The 19,948-nt window shown below is 50.4% G+C and overlaps 5 protein-coding genes across 6 annotated transcripts; 2 read left to right on the top strand and 3 right to left on the bottom strand.

Annotated features, from left to right (window-relative positions):
• Positions 1-1,328: 1,328 nt before the first annotated feature.
• Positions 1,329-4,527, bottom strand: PV10_03132 (uncharacterized protein). The gene is made up of 4 exons (XM_016367535.1): positions 3,167-4,527; positions 2,452-3,108; positions 2,167-2,403; positions 1,329-2,113 (listed from the first exon to the last, which is right to left on the bottom strand). The coding sequence occupies exons 1-4, from the start codon at positions 3,360-3,362 to the stop codon at positions 1,809-1,811; spliced, it is 1,395 nt and encodes a 464-aa protein (XP_016227053.1). The 5' UTR covers positions 3,363-4,527; the 3' UTR covers positions 1,329-1,808.
• Positions 4,528-6,562: 2,035 nt separating this feature from the next.
• PV10_03131 (uncharacterized protein) lies at positions 6,563-9,364 on the bottom strand. The gene has a single exon (XM_016367534.1). The coding sequence runs from the start codon at positions 9,080-9,082 to the stop codon at positions 8,051-8,053; it is 1,032 nt and encodes a 343-aa protein (XP_016227052.1). The 5' UTR covers positions 9,083-9,364; the 3' UTR covers positions 6,563-8,050.
• An 837-nt stretch (positions 9,365-10,201) lies between these two features.
• Positions 10,202-13,133, top strand: PV10_03130 (uncharacterized protein). The gene is made up of 2 exons (XM_016367533.1): positions 10,202-11,144; positions 11,205-13,133. Exons 1-2 carry the CDS (start codon positions 10,641-10,643, stop codon positions 13,065-13,067), a joined length of 2,367 nt encoding a protein of 788 aa, XP_016227051.1. The 5' UTR covers positions 10,202-10,640; the 3' UTR covers positions 13,068-13,133.
• A 799-nt stretch (positions 13,134-13,932) lies between these two features.
• PV10_03129 (scytalone dehydratase) lies at positions 13,933-15,059 on the top strand. Its single transcript, XM_016367532.1, has 3 exons — positions 13,933-14,115; positions 14,221-14,276; positions 14,457-15,059. The coding sequence occupies exons 1-3, from the start codon at positions 14,082-14,084 to the stop codon at positions 14,931-14,933; spliced, it is 567 nt and encodes a 188-aa protein (XP_016227050.1). The 5' UTR covers positions 13,933-14,081; the 3' UTR covers positions 14,934-15,059.
• An 88-nt stretch (positions 15,060-15,147) lies between these two features.
• Positions 15,148-19,636, bottom strand: PV10_03128. 2 transcript variants are annotated; one of them, XM_016367530.1, is made up of 3 exons: positions 19,260-19,636; positions 15,631-19,194; positions 15,148-15,575 (listed from the first exon to the last, which is right to left on the bottom strand). In XM_016367530.1, exons 2-3 carry the CDS (start codon positions 19,178-19,180, stop codon positions 15,481-15,483), a joined length of 3,645 nt encoding a protein of 1,214 aa, XP_016227048.1. In that variant the 5' UTR covers positions 19,181-19,194; positions 19,260-19,636; the 3' UTR covers positions 15,148-15,480. The 2 variants fall into 2 exon arrangements, with proteins under 2 accessions (XP_016227048.1, XP_016227049.1); XM_016367531.1 differs by having other exon boundaries at positions 15,148-19,194.
• Between the last annotated feature and the right edge of the window lie 312 nt (positions 19,637-19,948).

Raw genomic sequence — 19,948 nt, 5'->3', positions numbered from 1 at the left:
AGACCACGTTGTCGAGGATGGTCCGAGACGTCTCTCGCCGCTAAGGGCGCGTTGTATGTTGTGGAGTAATTGTCATTCGACTTACCCTCCTGTAGATGAGGGACTTGTGAGAATGGCCCAGTGTGCATCAGGTGCTCCGCTTTTGCAGACACAATCGATGCCCTGTATTTCTGTTTCACTCGAGGCCTTTGTGACTGCACCTTGTCAACGATCAACCCATGCATTCGAGCCCGTCTGGGAGAAATGGCAAAGTCTGTCACAATGTTAAGACCAGGCCGATTTTTCATGGACTTTTGTTTTTTGACATGTCTGCGTCCTGCGGAAGGATCATGATTCATGGAGGAAGTGCTTTTACTGTATCTCTCGAGCCGAAATTCGTCCTCATTGCTTGATGAATCGCCATGGTCGTTATCCGAGGCTGCAGAGTCGAATGTCTGTGACTTTAGAAACTGTTGTTTGGGAGATAGTGTGGAGCTGCCATTGCTGGGCTTCAACGTTGTGTGTGGCTCAATCGGTGGGGACGACAGCGGGAATATCGCTTGTGACTTGAAGGCATTTGGGTTTGTGTTGGCGTTGAGCGTGAAGCTGCTGACCATGGTAGCTGTGCGCGCACGTGAGTGTCGAGATTATGAAGAATTGGTTCCGACTTCCTGATATCAATATTATGCCCTGAGATGAAAGGTAGCTGGGGGCTTCGTCACGGGGACTGGAAGGGGAGGAGGGTTGTTGCAGAACCCATTCACGCTGAATTGAGACCACAGGCTTCAGGTGATGTTGCAAGGGCGTGGTCGGCAGATTTGGGGTCTCGATATTAGTACACTTAAAGACACGCATAAAGAATGAAGATAGAAAGATGAATGTTTTCATGGATCGATCTGGCAATCATAGACAGAAATTCGTTGACGGAGAAGAGAGAGGTTGATAAAAGGGCTGTTCCAAAATCCCACCACACGTATAGATTGAGTGTTGTGACAATAATGGCCTACCGTAATCATAGTTCTTCCTCTTCTGATAACAATCCTATTGAGGAACGTATTGTTTCGAATGAATCGCGCCAATTCTCTGTGTCTGAAGTTTCAAGCCGTTGCGGCTGGATCGGGGTTTGAGAGAACGAGTGGCTACGATCACCACAAAGGCTGCCGCGAGAGCGACGGCTAAGACAGGGCTGGCATCGAGGGGCTATTTTGAGCTCTTGGTAATGCTGCTGCCGCCGGCAAAGCGACTGGTTGGACATGAAGGTCTTCAAGTTACGCGCCGCGTTGTTGTTTCGGATGTGGAATCGTAGCAGCAAACGAGGCGTCTGTCACGTGATGGAATAGTGACGCTGCAAGCAAGGCTGAGACTCTACCATGTTGTATTCGTGGATTACCATTGGGGCCATTAACACAGATTAGATCTGATGTATCTTCCATTGGACGTTCAGTTTAAGGCTGCGTCCTTTAAGTCTGAACTCTAGTGGCCAATGAAATTATGAGCAGTGCCCTGAAAATGACAAGTCGGCCTGCCAAAGCCGTTTGCTGGCTCTGGAAGACGTATATCGGCCGTCCCGGAATCGTTCAATCACAATCACCGACCATGGTATCATAACCCAATCCAAATACCGAACCTCCTGCAAGGCGCAATAATACCGGACAAGCATGACTGCCCGGCACAGATGGGTTCAGCAACATAAATAATTACACAGGAGCTCTGATCCCCAGAAAGGTTCAGCGAAGTTGCCCCAGTCGGCCCAGTTGAGAAACCGAGATGGTGCGCAAAGTCAACACTAGGTGCAGTTTCCCAATGATGTATGAGAACACAGCACGTCCTTATCGTCTGTCATCCGAATACTGGATTCCTTGCATAACTCCGTTCATCAAGGGTGGGAGAGTTCGTGGTGGATCGCTTGCCGACTCTATGTTGCTGTTATAGTGTGAACCCGGTCCATAGTTCAGTGGTGTTTGAGGCATTGCAGCCGGTGGAGGCGGGAAAGACCCTTGGTGCTGCATGCGCTGCATTTGCTGACTCATTTCATAGACCTTGTTTTCGAGCTCTTGCAGCTGATGGCGCTGCTTCTCATAATCCGCTCGTTGCTGTTTATTGGAATTTTCTAAGCTTGTAATATAATCAATCGCTAGAAGGCGTTAGTACGAGCAAGAGATATGGACTGGATTGGATGATGCCTACCTCGCGAGAGAGTTTCCCACTTGCTGGACTTATTATTCTGAGCCTGTGGCAGACGTGTTCGCAGCTGCTCAAAGCAATCCTTCATTTCACTTCGTCTTTTACGCTCGGCAAGTTTATGGGTGACGCGGAGCTCAGGAGTTCTGCTATAAGGCGTTTGACCGTTGGGTGAATCTGGATCTCCGCGGAGATTGTCGATGTGCTTGTGCTGGAGACTGTGGTGATGAGCATCGGGCAGTTCTATGCATGTCAGCAAACAGGACTATTGTGTGCGATCAATCGGCCTACCATGTTGCCCAAGGGGTAATCTCGATGACTCCACGGTCAGGATGCTGCTAGTAAATGATTCGGCAAAACTATTCCTCCTCGAATATGTTGATGGAGGCCGTCCCGGTGGTCTCGGTGCATCAGGATCGGGAAAGGCATAAGCTTGTCCACGGGTGGGAAGATCTGCACTATAGACTTCGGACTTGGGATTCTCCAAGATGGGTGGCGCGACACGACCGGCGGCAAAGCCATTGCGACTGCCACGAGCCGAGCCAAAGGATGAGATTGATGCACCTGACATTGTCGAGTAACGACTGCCTGACGGGCCGTTTGTTTGAATGCCCCTTTCTCGCTGCAAGCCGGAAACAAGAGATGACTGTGACAAATTATTACTTGTGTATGGTGATGTCGGCCCTAGTCCGAGGTTGTGCATGCCGCTGTGAATGCTGTTGGTGACGCTGCTTCTGCGAGAGTCGTCGTAGTCAGTGCTGGCTCTATTGTGATTTTGGTCGGAGGTGAGTGGTGGAGGTCCGTTGATGTGTTGGGAAGCACCCCCGAAACCACCAGACGGTGTAGAGTGGTGATCAGGGCTGTAAGGTGACGGGGCAGGTCCGTTGGGTGAGTGTGCGGAATTCAAATAGGGCATGGAGTTCCCCGATTGAGCAGAGGACCCAGACACTGGAAGCAAGAAGGTCAGTATGAAAGTGTGTAACACGAGGGGATGAGAACGACCCACAAGTGCCTGAAGGCATCCATGACCCTGAGTCCCTTTGGGGCGGCGGGGGGATGGACAGGTCCAATCGATTCCTATCGGCGGGCTGTGGAGGGAGTTTTGAGGTGAGAGAAGCAATAGAAGGCAAGGTTTGGGTAGTTTGAGGAAGGGCGGTTGGGGAAGTCGCTTCCCACGGCCTATGACTCGTTGTTGTCTCCATAGTGAATATGATGGTCCGTCGTTCAAGGATCGATCGAGTGTGACTAGCTCAACTCCAAAGCATTCAAAGGTGTTCGGAGCATATGGTCCAGGGAGAGAAATCAGTGGGATTGTGATCGAAGCTCAATGGGAAGGAGTGATAATTGGCCAAAGACAGAAGACGATGTTGGTTGAGCGGTGGAGGGTGCCGCAAGAAGTTGCAGGACAGGGACGAACACTGCAGTCAACAGTAGTACAATGGGTATCGAGGAATGGACAGATGTAGAGACAAGCGCGGACGGCTGCTGCGACCAGACGGTGGAGAGAGTGAGCGGTCGGATACTTTGGTAGTCAAGATCAAAGTTGAATTGACCAGAGAGTCGTTGTGTGGCAAGGGTGTTTTCAAACACCGGATGAAGGCCGACAGGACGATCAAAATATGTGGTCCAGACTCTGAAAGATTCTGGTGGCGACTTCACGATGACACAAAGACATCAAGTCATTCAGTAAAGGGCAATCAAGGCTGGAGAATGCTTGCCGGATACAAGACTGGTGAGTTCTTGATTTCGAGGCAGGAATTGGAAATGGGGTCGAAAGATGTTGCGAAGCTGAGTCGTGGTGGAGCTTCAGTAACCAAGTTGGCGGACGAGGCCTGGGGACGTCCGTGGTACAAGATGAGCGGGAGAAGAGAGGTGAAGGAAGAGTTGTGTATCTCAAATCCGCCTTTTTCTTCGGGTGTCTGCGTTGCAGGGAGGTGTCAAGGATCAGAAAGATGGAAACCGAAGGCGCGGTGAGTCGAGCTGATGAACTGTGCGATGGAGGATGAGGTGAAAGGTCGAAAGTCGTAAGAGATGAGACGCTCAAATGTTGGGAAGTCAAAAGGGCAACAGACAATAGAGGTAATAAGATGATAAGAATGTATCGAGTATGGTTGAAATTATATCAGATGGACAATCTTGCGCCTGAACCGTGGTGCAGACGGGTGGAAAGGTGGCGAACGGACGGGCGGGAGGTCTGTAACCTTAGCCCGGTAGGGGTAGAGGATTCTGAGTAACTCCAAAGTGAGGATTTGGAGTCGCAATGGGGAGTGACAGAGCGATGGGCGCAGGATGATGAAGACTGTGAGAGACTGTGTGTAGGCTCGGACAGGCGCAACGACAAGAGTAGGTGTAGGTTGCAGGTTGCAGGTGGGAACGAGAAGTTGATATGAGAGAAATGGAAGCAGGGTGCGAGACTGATGGATGATACTGGTTGGATGGGATGGGATGGATGGAGGAACCCAGGGCAGGAGCAAGGTGCAACAAGTGCAGCAGGTGCGATAGAGTGCGGGTGGGAGTCGCGGCGACTGGCAGGTGCAGGTGCAAGGGAAAAACGTGGTTTTGCAAGGTGGCTGTGGGTCTCCCGTTGCAATTGGTTTTGGCCCGAGCAAGATGTCGCCAGGCGAGTACGGAGTGGCAGTTAGGTTCAACTAGAACAATTTGCAGGTGGCGGGGAAGAGAGGGCCCAAAAAGGTTGTTTTCAATGGGATTCGTTGAGTGGCCATCACGCAACCGGTAACCTTGATTGTTAGTCCCAATCGCTCAATTGATCGTCATTGACAGCGTCCACTTTTCCACTACTATGGGTTTTAACACCCTTCAACCATGGTCTAGGGAATCAATAGGTGAGGTCAGCCTCGCAGACTGGAATTGGGCCGAGGGTGAGGAGGCCACAGGACTAGGACAGGTGTTAAGCAGATGCCATTGAGCAGATAACGCTATCACTCGAAATGGATGCTGGGGGGTAGAAAATTGGGGATCCCCATGCACAGAAATGATGTCAAGATCTAAGAGGCCAATTGGCTTGAGTCAAGGCTTGTCGAGGTTCCGATTGCAGGCGTTGACATATCGACAAACCGTACTGGACTCTTCCTACAGCGGATTACCAGTGGCCTTTGCAGACGCCCGAGGGCTGCTGGGTTTGGCTCCAAGGGCGCTCCAAGTGGTGGTCCGGGGGGCCTGGGGCAGTGGATTCTCTCTTGAGGGTGCTGACCTATCGGTCGTTTGGTGCTAACCTTGTCTGTCGTAGGTGGTGACTCTGGGCGGTTTCAGGTCATGCTTATATTTTAATGGTGGCTCTTAGCCTCCGGTTCAAAGTCCCCATGTCAATTGGTGACCTGCGCTCGACTCTGCCACTTTATTGCCCATCGACCTTTGGTAATTGTCCAGGACCATGAAGCCTAACTGGCACTCTCAAGCGTATCTTTTTGTCTCCACCAAGAGCCCATCGGCCCAAATTTTGACATTTGTATTGAGATGCCTTCTACCGCTGCTAAAACCAGGGTGCAAATCCAATATGGGTCTGAGATTGGAGAAGACTTAGTAATTCTTGAAGAATCAATGCTCTGTGCATACGAGTGCGCCCTGAGGGTGTTTCTGAGAAGTTGCGAGTACTTAGGAGCGAGCAACCCAATGGTCGGGTTCTGATCTTCAGTGGAGAAGTGCCAGTATGCCCAAAGTTATGAGGCGATTGTGACTACTGTACGCACTACGTCGTAAGAAGCTTGAGGCTCCAAGCGCCTGACAAGTGGGCGCGGCAAGGGGCGAGATTCCGGGCCTTGACTTGAAAATTTCCGACACCTCATGATATCAAATGGCATCTTCATCAATCTACGGGAGTTTTGGTGTGTCTCAAGAACCTCTAATTCCTGCAACTACAACCATCGAAACGGTGGCTGTAATGAGGCGATCTGGTCTGGTTTGGTAAAGGACTCCTAACTTGGCGAAGAAAAGGCTGTCTCAGGCGTTGTGATCCTCCACGTGTGGCATGCCGTGGTGTGCGTGTGCGTGTGCGGGAAGGAACCCCAAATCAAGCCACTGTTGGCTTGTGGGCAAGAGCCCTTGAATCCCAAGGGACCAAGATTATTTTATTAATTGCCTCCTCCCTAGATTTCCGCCGCACAGCATTGAGTGCATCGCACAGACACGACAGGATCACAGGGTTTGAGGTCGGCGAGAGGTCCCAGAAAGCCAGGGGGCCCCTTGCCGCATCTCAATTGTCCCTGCGCGCCCTGATCTCGTGGGCTCCTCGTGCTCCATAGCAGGCGTGTTGCCGATCTGCGCGAGTTGAATTGACTCGCTCACGTTTATTTGGAACGTGTCAACTCAATCATCAATATAGCATAGAAGGGACGTGCGAAGAGCCGCGACAAACTCTACAAAGCACAACGATAGATTTTCGTCGCTTGTTCTCTCTACAGAAAGACTGTATCAATCTACATATATATCATATACAGGGACGCTGCAGTGTACTGGATTATCAATGACTGGTCAGTAGTCACTGAGGACCACCTCTGAGCACACTATTGCTATCTCTTGACTCGATTCCCACAGGGCTGTCCCTTGAAACTCAGAGTGGCACAAGTGGCCAGGTACGGTAATCATGATAAAGAGGGGTCGTTAAACAGGCCCCGCTTAAAGATGTGGTCCTTGAAGGCTTTGTGGGCCGAGGGGCCACCCGGCAGCCAAGCTGGGTACCACCCTTGACCAAATGAGGTAGGTCCCAATCTCTAATCTGGTCAACGGGAGCCTAAACATGACCAAGAGATCCCCAGCCAAGCCTAGAGACCCGTGCCTGGCGCCAGAGCCGGGGGACACTGACGACTCGACGGGGTATAGTCACTGACAGATTGTCCTTTAGCTGCCCAGTGGTGCCCTGATGGTCCTTGTAGCCTTTGCCAAATCGTTCCCAAGGTTGGCATGGTTGGCAATCCACCGCAAACTCATCATCCCAGTGTACAAACCACTTTAAGTCATGTCGATCGTTTCCCTTGGAACGACATTCCCCTGGGACTACAGTGCTGATCACATCCATCTAGACCACAGTGACTGCAGTGACCACGCCATTCTGTCTCTGTTCTTCTGCATCACATGCCTCCATTTGGTTTTTACCACGCAGCCAAGGCCCAAACAGTCTCTACCTTTCCTCTTTCTCAGACTTGCAGCGTTGTACATACGGATTATTCCTCATCCGAAGTCGACAAGGTCTCGAGATTCCAATTGGCACAGGTCTCTATTATCGACTAAACTTCCAATCAGACATGCACAGATTTCTCCAGTCATCAGCCTTCATGCTTGGGAAGGCTGATGACATCCAGCTGGGCTTGCGAGGCCGCCAACCAGTGAATGCTTCTTTTCTCCCTTGCATGCAACAATCTCGTGCTTTTGCGTACGCCAACAGATGTGCAAACCTGGAAGGGCTGCAGCTGCAGCGGAAATGCAAAAACTTCGGATCGATGCCGTGCCTGGTCTGACTTGTGGCTCGAGTCGTGGAAGTGAAATCGTAACCTCCCTTGCGTAATATCGTTCCATTCAATTCAGCCGCCTGCACTCCCAGGCCCACTCGAATCCACTTTATGTGCTGGGCAGAAACAACATTTTGGGGTCACATACGAATGACAGACTCCATCGGCTTGAGACCCCATCATGCCCAATTCAGGGAGGCCTACAGCTTGAGGCCACCATATGTCACGATGTGTCTCCTGCACGCTGATGCTACCCGCGCACATTCTTGAGTCAAAGTCGATGGGGTACAAGGTTTCCTTCGTGGTAAGTCCCGCAGACCGGAAGGCTCGTTTATCTCAAGACAATTATATTCATGGTTGATATCACTGCTTAGCATGGCCCCTAGTTGCAAGCGAGAGAACTATTCGTACGCAAGTATGACGATCACTTATCCTTTCAGCTGCTTCGCAGCCTCGAGCAAGCCTGTCATAGTGTCCTTCATACTCACGTCAAGGGGGATGTATTCGATGCCCAACACCCTTTGGGCCTTGCTCCCATCTAGCTGGTACAGTGGTTGTGTCAACCCTGCTCCTGGGACACCCTCTGGAAGTCGGTCACGCAGTTCCGGGAGGTCTTTGCGGAGATGATCAACTGCAGTCTGGTAATCAAAATGACTGCCCACCAGAAATCGTTGATTTCCAGCTTCTTTAACCTCGTATGCTTTCAGATGGGCCTCTCCAATCAGACGAACATCGGCAAACCCGCCAAAGTCCACTGGAGGCACTTCCTTTGCGTCCAACAATTTCCAAATGGCCTCTGTCGACTCGTTGAGATGTTCCAATGACTTGATGCCTCCTAGAGTAGGACCAAAGATCCAAGGAGGATCAATGGAAACAAAGTCGAATGCAGGCGTGTTCTTCTCCATCCAATCCCACCCGGCTCGTTCGGCCAGCCCTTTGGCAGCACAGTAGGAGAAGGCTCCGCTGTCTGAATTCTTGGCCTCCTCGTAAGTGGCAGGATTCCAATCAGCCTCAGAGTAAACATATCCGGGACGATAGCCTTTTGAAAGGTCAAGGATATTGGCGAAGGAGCCGGTGAGCACGAATCGACTAACATTGGAACCTTGCGTATGAGCAGCTTCTAGTGCATTGATGACACCGTTGATTGACGGCGTTAGAAGTTCTTCTTCATTGTCCTTGGGGTTCAGGACGAAGGGATTAGCGGTGTGGATGATACCTATCACTCCTTTGGCAGCCTCGTTGAAGGCGCCTGGTGTCACACTGTCAGGGACAATAGCGAAGGATAGCTTGTCCGCGTATTTCTCATGCACTTTCTTGATCCCGTCGATCCTTTTCTCCGACCTGACGGTGCCGCGAACATTGTATCCGGCTTCAAGGAAGCTATGGGCGATCCACGCAGCAACGTAGCCGGAAATGCCAGTAATGAGAATGGTTTGCTCGTTCGGTGGTAGTGCGCCCATGATGACGTGTGTCGAGAATGATTGCAGCGTCTCAATAAATAATGTAGGGTCACACTGAGACGTATGGAATGTACACTTTTGATCGAGATGTCCTTTTGAGTCTTTGAACAAAATTGATGTTCAAGATGTGGAGGCCAGATGACGTGAGAAAGTCGTCCATCTTATACCGCGTACCGCCACAGGATAATTTTTGAGCCATATCGCAGTGGGTGATGCTGGAATAATTGGTATATGCTGAGTGGGATTCAAAATCCGAGCTCGTCCGCGCTAAGGGATACCATTAAAAAGTCCACGCACCAGTTTTAATATATATTGCGATGAAGAAGATGAATAATCCTGCATGAAGATTCACCTGATTGGTTCGTTTGAGGATTTTATGCTGGATACGTGTCCACCGTTGACTATTGCAGTTGTAACCATTCTGCTTTTGCACGTGAATAAGTTCCGTGATGAGTCCTTTTATGGAATGACATGAGCAGGCGATCATTGGTTGAATCACACATTCCCCATGCTAGCCGCATCGCGATGAAAACCAAGTTTCCAAGCCTCGAATCGTCAAAGGCTTAAGTAATATTCTCGCTTAAAAGTGATCATACCATATGATGATGTTTAATCAATCGTACCTCCTTCTGCACCGCTAGAGCCTGACGCCGGGCCCGGGATTTCATATTTGGATGAATCAGTCACTAGGAGGGATCGTAAACCATCTCCATCAAGTCTGGCGAGAGGTCCAATTCGAGGATATTGCGCAGGTGCAATCAACAAGGTCAAATGCAATCAACAAGGTCAAAATAGGCACGGACTGAGGCGGGTTGGGCGAGTACCAAGCGTTATGGGCATATTCGTAAGCATGTGCATGACAATGCCACAAGGTGCTGTTGCCCAATATCAACGCCCGACATATATGCTGCTGGGCAGCTCATGATGCATGATGTGATGCACCTGAGCATGACCGAATCACCTTGATAGAGACTCATGTCGCCGTGTTTCTGCCTTGTGGAATTGGGTTGATATGTCGTTTGCACAGCCTCTCGAAGACTCTGGGGAAGGAGATTGGATGTCACGTGCAAATAATACAATTGGTTGAATCGACCACTTATGAGTCAGCCAATGATGGATCGCTCCGTTAGGCAGACTTCAACTGTACAGTTGTCCAGAGAAACATCAACCTCCAGCACCACACCACACTCGCTATCATGGAACGAATGAGTATCTAGGCAGTTGTGACTCTTTCACCGGTCTCGGCGAACCTACGTATCTGCTGCCTGGACACGAGACTAGCAGGTTGAATATGACTCTCACTGGTCTGCAAGTGCTCCGCCTCACGCTTCTCCGCTATAGCAGAAGCATGAAATCCACAGGACATACACTGTCGGCCGGAGTCGACATCAAGAACTGGCCACCAGCATAGCCCAGGCCAATACTACAAACGGTTTGGTCGTCACAAGATAGGTAGCAAATCTTCCCAAAAAATGACTTCTGGGCCAAGGCAGACTTTTACACATATGATACACCTTCAAAGGTCAAGACATATAGCAATGTCCCCCCCTCGACCTCAATGCTAGCCATCAACTCACACTTGGGTGCCTTATTCAGACCTTACCCTTCTACTATACTGACCATGACCAAGAAATTCCAGGCAAAGCTATGGGGTTCGACCTCAAAAAAGGAACCTGACTGTGACACTGCCATGGTTGACACTGTGAAGGCTGAAGATGCAGATGCACTTCCTATTCGACTACGCCTCCCGCCTGAAGAAGAACAAGACGCCTCTTTGAGAATCAATTCAGTCCTTTCCCGAGATTCTTTTGTCGTTTCGGTTGACCTACTCAAGCAACCACGTGATGGCCTCGTCCGCAGCAATTGTGATATTGTCCTGGTCATTGATGTATCCGGGAGCATGGCAGCTCCTGCTCCATTGCCAGGAGCCCAGGACGGGACCGATGCTGAAGACACTGGGCTCAGCATCCTCGACCTCACTAAACACGCTGCGAGAACTATTCTCTCCACCCTCAAAGCTAAGGACAGACTGGGTATTGTAGCCTATTCTACCGATGCCAAGGTATGTTACATCTCGGGCTGAAAGTGAATGACCTTGACTTTGAGCTGACTTGTCCCACAGGTTGTAGAGAAATTGACATTCATGACGCCACAAGCGAAAGACAGGACAATGAAGAAGATTGAAGCTCTGTATGAAGAGACTGCCACAAACTTGTGGTCAGGTATACGTACAGGGTGGAGCCTCTTTAAAGAGTCCAAGCCCGTCAACAATGTTCAAGGCATGTTTGTACTGACCGATGGAATGCCCAACCACATGTGTCCCAGGCAAGGGTATGCGACAAAAATCCAGGAGATGCTGGCAAAGACCGCACTCAATCGAGTTTGTCTTCCGACAATTCATACCTTTGGTTTCGGCTACGAGATGCGGTCTGAATTGATGACCACCATTGCTGAGGTGGGCAACGGCAGTTATGCTTTTATTCCTGACGCGGGCATGATTGGTACGGTTTTCGTACATGCGGTCGCCAATCTATACTGCACGTTTGCCACTTGCGCAGTGCTTGAGCTGTTGTGCGTCAACAAATCGAATTCGCAACCTGTCGCCATTCGTGGTCCCACCAGCATGAGCACCAACCCTGCCCAAAATCATGTCATGATAAAACTTGGTAATCTCCAATATGGCCAGTCTCGCGATATCTGGATTGAAAGTGATCAACTACCGCGAAACTTTGAACTGAGCGCTCAACTCACATACCGCCTACCCAACGAAAGCGAACAAGTATGTCACACCAGCATCGGCCGCCTGCACAAGGCAGAAGAACCTCAAGAATGGACAGAGTATCATCGATACCGTGCCCAGCTCTGCGACTTTATTTCCTCGCTATTTCCGTACAAAAAGAACGGCGAGCGGACGGAATGCAAGAATAGGAGCCTACCAAAGGAGGTCGGTGTCCGCCTCGAATCATTGATCAAGGACATTACATCGTGCCAGCACAAAGGCCCAGGTGTTGAGTCACTGATTGCCGAGTTGGTCGGGGAAGAACCAGCAGGCCAAATATCTCTTGCACTCAGTTCAACCAAGGAGGAGAACTACTGGAGAAAATGGGGTCGACACTATCTCCCGAGTCTTATGCACGCCCACCAACGGCAAGTTTGCAACACGTTCAAAGATCCAGGACCACTTCTTTACGGTCAAAAGAGCCCGCTTTTTATCCAATGCAGAGACGAGCTTGATAATGCTTTTGACAATCTGCCTCCACCAAAGGCAAGTATTCCTCCTGCAATGGTTGCAACCTACGATCTTCATGGCAACATGATGATGGTTCCTGGACAGCCCCGTCAGACTGTGCATATGAGCAGGTGGAATTCGTCCAGTAACCCTTGTTTCGCCGGCACCTGCAAGGTCAGACTGGGAGATGGACAACGAGTGGCAGTCAAGAGTCTCAAAAAAGGGATGATGGTCTGGACACCAGCGGGAGAAAGACAGATCCTCGCGATAGTCAAGACTCGAGTTCAAGGCCGTGGGCAGAGTGTGTGCAGAGTTGGCGATCTTCTCATCACCCCATGGCATCCTATCAATTTTGAAGGAGAATGGAGGTTTCCAGTCGAAGTGGCTGACGTCTCCCTTGGATTCACAGGCAGTGTCTACTCGGTGGTTCTCACTGCTTCTGTCAACCCAGACGCACATGCGATTGAAGTGGGCGGACATGTCTGCGTTACTTTGGGCCATGGGATTGTGCGTGGTGATGAAGATGATGTGCGCTCTCACGCGTTCTTTGGAAATCATTCAAAGGTGATGAAGAGCCTGTCCAGACTCGCTGTTGACCACAAGGGTCATATACGGTGCGTTGGATTACAGAGACGAAGCAAGGATGGCCTAGCGAGTGGATTTTTGGGTCCCAGAGTATTGAAGAGGGAAGTCAGGAAAGTGTCAGGCATGGAGAGTAGCAGGATTGATGAGCGAGGTGCTGTCATGACTTTCTAGTCCAAGTCGGGGATTTACCTATCATAATAATACGCATCTCAGTTGATCAATACACTCGGAGTATACTAGGTACTTTAGGCCTGACGATAATACATGACCTCAATCCTTGCATGACAGTGACCACTACAGATGAAGAGTAGGTAGTACCTACTCGTAGCATGCACAAGTATCTATCCCATATGCACAACAGTCCGGCCCCCCCCCTCCGGCCCCAATCATACCCTACATAATCCTACCCCCACCCCTTTTTCAACGTCCGAGCACCAAAAGCCTCCCAGATCCAAAAATGGCATCGCCGGCGCTATCTCAGACACTTTACTTAGAACGGCTTGGGCGGACCCCGCCCAGACAGGGCGTTCGGCCGCAGTTGGTTGTTTGTTTTTAGTGGTTGTGCGTTACCCCCCTCGTTCGATCCCGCGCCTTAGTTTTGGGCTTGCATCTACTCCGTACTCCGTATGTACGAGTATGGTTCAGGAACCATAATCTCATCATCATGATTTTTAATAGTTTTATGAGAGGAGACGGAAGATGGCCATGCAGGTTTATTTGAAGTAGAGTTACCTAGACTAGTAATAACAAGAGGCATGATTTATTCGTATGCACACCATCTTTTCTGATCACCGTTTATCATCACAGAAAAGACGGAACCCCCTCCATCCATATTCATATCCATGTGGCTTCAAGACCCCTGACGGAGAAGGCGGTGTGCGGAGGACCAAGTGACTTGGGTGGTCCCCAAGGACCAATTATTGGTCGTGTGTTCCTACTGCTAGAGGCACCTACGGCCCCTCGGGCGCTCCAAAGTCCAACCTGCCGCCCACTGCACCCCTCCCCCCTCCGCCTGTCAATAATTCATTCATGATAATAATAATACCATCATCATCCACCTGTTATTTTCTCTACTCATCTCTATCACTTGACCGTATTGATACCTTTGTTCCCGTTCCCTTTCCTCGCCTCGTCTCATATTGATCCCTTGGTCTGCTCTGCTTCTCTGTATTGCATTTCACAATCATGGCGGATAAAAGCAAACTCATCTCTTTCGAGGGTAAGTGTCAACAATGGCTGCTGCTGACGGACCGACTGCATTGGCTACCTCAAAATACCCTCACACGACGTGACATGACTTGACTGACTTGAATCTCTTCCATAGACTACCAAGGCGTTCTCACTGCATACTTTGAATGGGCTGAGAGCTACGACTCCAAGGTAAGAAAGAAGAACCCCGTCTGAGAACATCACCATCGACCTCGTCTCCCTCACCCCCTGAAACCCATCCACAACCGCTATACGCAGACACTCGTCCATATCACTCACCCACTGCCCCCCCTTCCCCCTCCTTACACCTCAACGCACGTATATACTTACTCACTCTCTTTCTTCTCAAAGGACTGGGCCCGTCTCCGCAAAATCGTCGCCCCCACCGTCCGCATCGACTACCGCTCATTCCTCAACAAACTCTGGGAAGCCATGCCCGCCGACGACTTCATCGCGATGATCTCAGATAAAAAAGTCCTTGGCGACCCCCGTCTCATGACCCAACATTTCTGCGGTGGTTCCAAGTTCGAAAAAGTCTCTGATGACGAAATCATCGGATACCATCAACTGCGTGTGCCGCATCAGAAATACACCGATGAGACGAGAACCCAGGTCATGGTCAAGGGTCATGCTCACTCGTCCAATCAACATTGGTATAAGAAGATTGATGGAGAGTGGAAATTTGCTGGTCTCAATCCCGATATCAGATGGAGTGAATATGATTTTGATAAAGTGTTTGCTGATGGGAGAGAGGAGTTGGGTGATAATGAGAAGAGTGAGGTTGCCGACAAGGTCGCCAAGCAGGCGGAGGGTATTCCTGCTCAGTAGAGGATGGGACCTGATGGTGATGGCGGATAAGGGAAGTACAAGCTTGGATTTGGGTAAGCCAGAAGAAGGTCAGAGGGATGGATCTATCATCAGCAAGACTCGTTACTCACTAGCAATGCCAATCAAACTTTGCCGACCTTATCTGATACACAACAAGACTCCGAATCATTCGTGACCCTCGATCATTGTCAAAGACAAGGATCAGAATATCAAGTTCATGGGTGAATGGATGATTTCATCAAAAGTGTACATTTCATCTACCGGGTACCCAAAGTAGATCCAAAACCAGTAGCATTGTCGCCATGTGCACATATTCTACAGACTTGTAAATAGTGATCCCCATACCCATCAGGGAATCCCAACTCAACCCAAATACACCTTCAATCATTCAATGTCCACCCCAGTGGTCGAGGTTATTAATGATATAGTTCCTTCGCAATGCCGTTTTGGTTGTGAAAAAGGGGTTTCCCCTCCCTCCGTCTTCGCCGCCCATGTCGTCGTTGCCTCGTCATGAAATATTCGTCATCTCTCGTCCGATCAGGCCAGATCAATAATCAGAGTATCGCTCAAAATTGGGTGTGGAGTCAAAGCGGCTTTGGGGCTGACTTGTCCATGGCATGCCTGTCGCTTGAGCCCGACGTTCTGCATCCTCACGTTAGTGATGCTATCAACAGAGATGATGTCTAGAGCTGCTTACCTCGTTCAAAATCACCCCACCGCCTCATGGTGATCTTGCTGCTGTCAAATTCTCCCTCGTATTCGATTCCAGCTTTCTTGGTCTTTTCTCCAGCCGTCTTTCGAGTGTCACCCCAGCTGAAATCATCAAACTTCCAGAACGCATATGTTGGCAGGACAAAGTTCCAGATGGGAAGAGAGAGGAGATAGATCAACATCCACAAAATGTACGACCATCGGTGTGCGGTCAAGACAATCAAGACCGCCGGAAGACCCAGGATCAATGCCAGAAGAATAAGAGGGATGACCGGGACAGGTCGACGAACAATGGAGATGACAATCAGGTAGAAGGTAAATGCAATGGCCGCCGGCAGCACCAAGGTGCCGATCAATTCAATAAAGACGACAAATTGCATGCTGAAGCAAAAGGTGCCACACAAATCACGCACCAAGACCAGCTCCATGAGATTGTGAATTGTCGAATTGATCCAGCGCCGACGCTGTGAAAGGAGAACTTTGAATTTGTCTGGAACCGTTGTCTTGCACACCGCTTGAGGCACAAAAACCTGCTTTCTCTTGGGGAAGGTCTTTAGCATGAGCGTTGACAGGTATCGATCTTCACCGAGGAGAAGCAGGTTCTTCTTATGCAGCGTGTCGACCACATTTTCAGAGTAGTGCTCGACAATGTCTGGATTGGCCAGAATTGGGACCCAGTAGTTCTGACCTCCTTTAGGCGACTTGATGCGGTACATGCAGAAACATCCCGGCAGACAAGTGACACCGCCAAAGACGGATTCGAATGACTTGGATAGATGGTGCGAGATGAAATACTCAAAGACTTGGATGCGTGAAACCCATGACTGATTTTTGTTTGCAATCTTGGTCTCCCCGCAAAGACCCATGATTTCAGGGTCCTTGACCATCGCAGAGATCATGTGGGTCAAACTGTCAGGGAAGACTTTGGTATCAGCATCCACCATGAGAACCATCTCGTAAAAATCGGGCGACATTCCAGTAACTTTCCAGAGACCATTGAACATTTCATACTCAAGCTCCGTCATACGTTCGTCAAACATGACCTTCTGGAGGAAAGACATGAGGATGATTTGACTGTCGCGCTTGCCTCTGTTTCCTGGTTTGCTCTTACTGGCCTCATCAGGGGTTCCACATTTGACCACAACCAGCATGGGGACTCGTTGCTGCTTTGCGGGATCAATGGCAGAGTTCTGGCCATAATCGTAGAAGCCTGCATAGACCTTGGCCATGTTGTGTCGTTTGGAACCACTAGACACAGCAACGTACGAAAAGGCTTGCACATCTTCCGGGAGAACGACAAAATCGCCCATCATTCCAAGAACAATGTCCGGAGTTGATAGGGTCTCGCCCTTGCCCTTAATGATGCCATCACAGATGACGAGAATTGCTTTGTGGCTGTTGGGATAGTCTGTTGTGGCGATGGAATCCAGCGTGGTCCGAATACCGTCTTCACCTTCGGAATAGGCTGTCACTAAGCAGATGACGTGAGCGAGAGGATAGCCAAACGGCTGCCATTCAGGAGGCGGTTGAGGCACGACGTTTTCATGGATGAACCCAACAGGATTGTTCAGACCCCCGTCGTCCAAATGTGTATCGTGACCTGACAATAGGACGCTCGACCGACTTGGCCCCATGCTCATTCTGGAAGGCAGATCCAAGGTTGCTTGACTGTTACTATAGCCATGTTTATACACACTACCGGAAGGCTGTATCAGCCGGGCATTGGACGATTGACTTGTCATGGTAGTCGGAGGTGGGCGGTTAGTCTTGTGCGAGCGATCCACGGCATAGGGGCTGGTAAACCGAGACGTCTGTGGGAAAAGCATGCTGCCACGTTTGCTGGTACGACCATCGGATCCTGTTATGGTGCTCGCAGGATCAGTAATCCTGGGTGCCGGTCGGTAGATGTCGTTGGACCACTCCTCGATCTGTTTGGCTCGTTTTTTGGGGTCGGACGTCTGTGAGGTTTTGGCGGCGCCAAATTTGCGGGACAGGAACCATTGAAACGTCAAGGCCAGAAAGAATTTGGCGAGGACAATCGCGAGGATGAAGACCAGAGAGACGTAGAGAACAACCTTGGAGGCAATGCAACCGACGGTCTCGGTATCGATAGAGCCCACCTTGGCTATTTGGGTAAGACACCTGCCCATCTTTTTGTCAGCGGGAGATTGAAGGACGTGGGTCAGATCCATTCCCCTGATCTCCTCATTCTCACGCAGGTGGTCGAATTGATTGGACCAAGCCACTTGGCTGTCGTTGAACCACCTTAAAAGGTCTAGATCGATGACGGATCCGGAGTACACGACTAGGTTTCGGCTCTCGTTTCTCAGATCGTTCCAGGTGAAGAAGACCTCCCCAGCCTTTCTCAGGTGGAAGAAAGTGTCTCTTGCCTTTTCAGTGGTGTGACAAGCGTAGCCCAGGTAGTAGGGGACGGTGGTGTTGACTGGTGTGGAGCCATCTTGGTTGAAGGCGACGCAAGGGAAATACCAAGCTAGGTCTCCTTCATCGTTGGTAGGGACATCGGAGCCGGGGGCAAGAGTGATGAGGTCCTTGCAATCGCCATTGACCTTTTGAAACATGAAGCTCCCGTCCTGGCCGCCATACTTGTGAGGGAGATCGTAAAGGACATTGGTGTCGAGAGGAACACCCAAGGCAGCCGGATGCATGGAGCCATCGAGGTTGTATGCCTCACCATGGAAAATCATGTAGCCACTGTCGACATTGTTTATTTTCAAGCGAAGGCCAGGGGCGGCGCAGACGGCCTGGGTGAAACCAAAGGTCAAGAAGCCAACGAAGCCAGCGATGAGAAGAATGATGCTGATAAGGCCAACCTTTTCGCGCCAGGCTCTTCTCTGGGCTCGTGCCGGCATGCCAAAGCAGTGCAGTACAAAATCGGGAGCCCAAAAGGTGATGATGGCGCAATAGATGTTCCAGATACTTGGCGGTTTGATTTTGTCGAGCTCCTTTTGATATCTTTTCTCCTCCTCGGTCAAGTTTCGAGTATCCTTCCGGACGAGCTTCCGAGGATGCCTTTTCTTCCCCACGGGCTCAATGTTTCCCGGGGCTCTGACCGTTTGTCGACGAGACGGGTAATCTGACCCTTGAACTGGAACAGCGTGGTTGCTGCTATCTGAGCTTACAATACGGTCCGTTTCACCAGTCACTTCAATGACGGGGTCGTTGCCTGTGGTGGAAGGAAATACCTCCATATTCTGGGCGGCCTTGCGGTAATGATAGTTTGGATGGTCTCGATCGATACGATTGCGTTCGGGACGAATGAGGGACTTTTTGCGACCGAGGTCAGAGGCATTTAGGGGGACAGACATGATGGGTTCCCAATCAGCAGCCTTGGAATCTGGAGAAGCTGGGTGGTGATCGTCGCTAGGACGGGAACGAGAGTAGGGGGATCCTCGAGGCTGATTATAAGGGCCAGTCTCAATATCTCTTAGACGCCGCGAAGGCGATGATCGGTAGGGGGAATGGGACTTGTCGCGAGTAGGCGATGTGGCCGGGCGTGGCCTCCGTGGTTGGGACATGATGAATATCAGAACTATCTGGAATGTCAGCGGGGAGGTCACATTCTCAAGCATGGAACAGACATGATTTTGAACATACCGTGTGGGGTAAGCCAGTCGTGTAGGCAAAGGAGTGAAGAGATTATATGATCAACACTTGCTTACAGCGCCTGCGCTTTGGGACCACAGATCCAAGAACTGGTGATCAAGCCTAGTTGTGTTGTTGGTGTGTGAGGTGTCGCTGGGCTGCGGATGTCAGAATGTGGATAGGGTTGCGGCAATAGTCAGACAACAAGAAAATCGCAGCCAAGGTTGATTTCATTTGCAGGGACAGCGAGTGTGAAGTTAGGTGAGGTTTGTCATAAGTGAGTGTGTCTGAGTTGGAAGTGATTTACAAAACAGCGGAACGGGAATGGGAATGGGAACGACAACAACGATGGAAAGTGCAGTCTAGAGTGATTGTCAAGTTGGGAGTAGCGATGAACGATGAACGACGAGCGAGTGTACGGAATACATGGAGTAACGGTACAATTGCCATTGGCCACGGACCCATGACCCAAGAACAGAGACACAGTGGCAATGCACATCACAGAACAGCACAGACTGCACGGTAACAAGAAACTAGGGGCATGGGTGAGCCGAACGCCTAACCAGACCCAGCATAGGCTGTCTGTCCCAACTGGGGTTTACGGGGGACCACTGGCCCAGAAGAACTCGGTAGGTAGGCAGCTGTAGGCCATGTCCAAAGCAGTGGAGACCAGGCTTTGCCGCCTACTCCATAGGCGTTCG

This window comes from Exophiala mesophila (assembly GCF_000836275.1).
Source record: "Exophiala mesophila strain CBS 40295 unplaced genomic scaffold supercont1.2, whole genome shotgun sequence".
NCBI lineage: Eukaryota > Fungi > Ascomycota > Eurotiomycetes > Chaetothyriales > Herpotrichiellaceae > Exophiala > Exophiala mesophila.
This window is presented reverse-complemented; position numbering and strand designations above follow the sequence as displayed.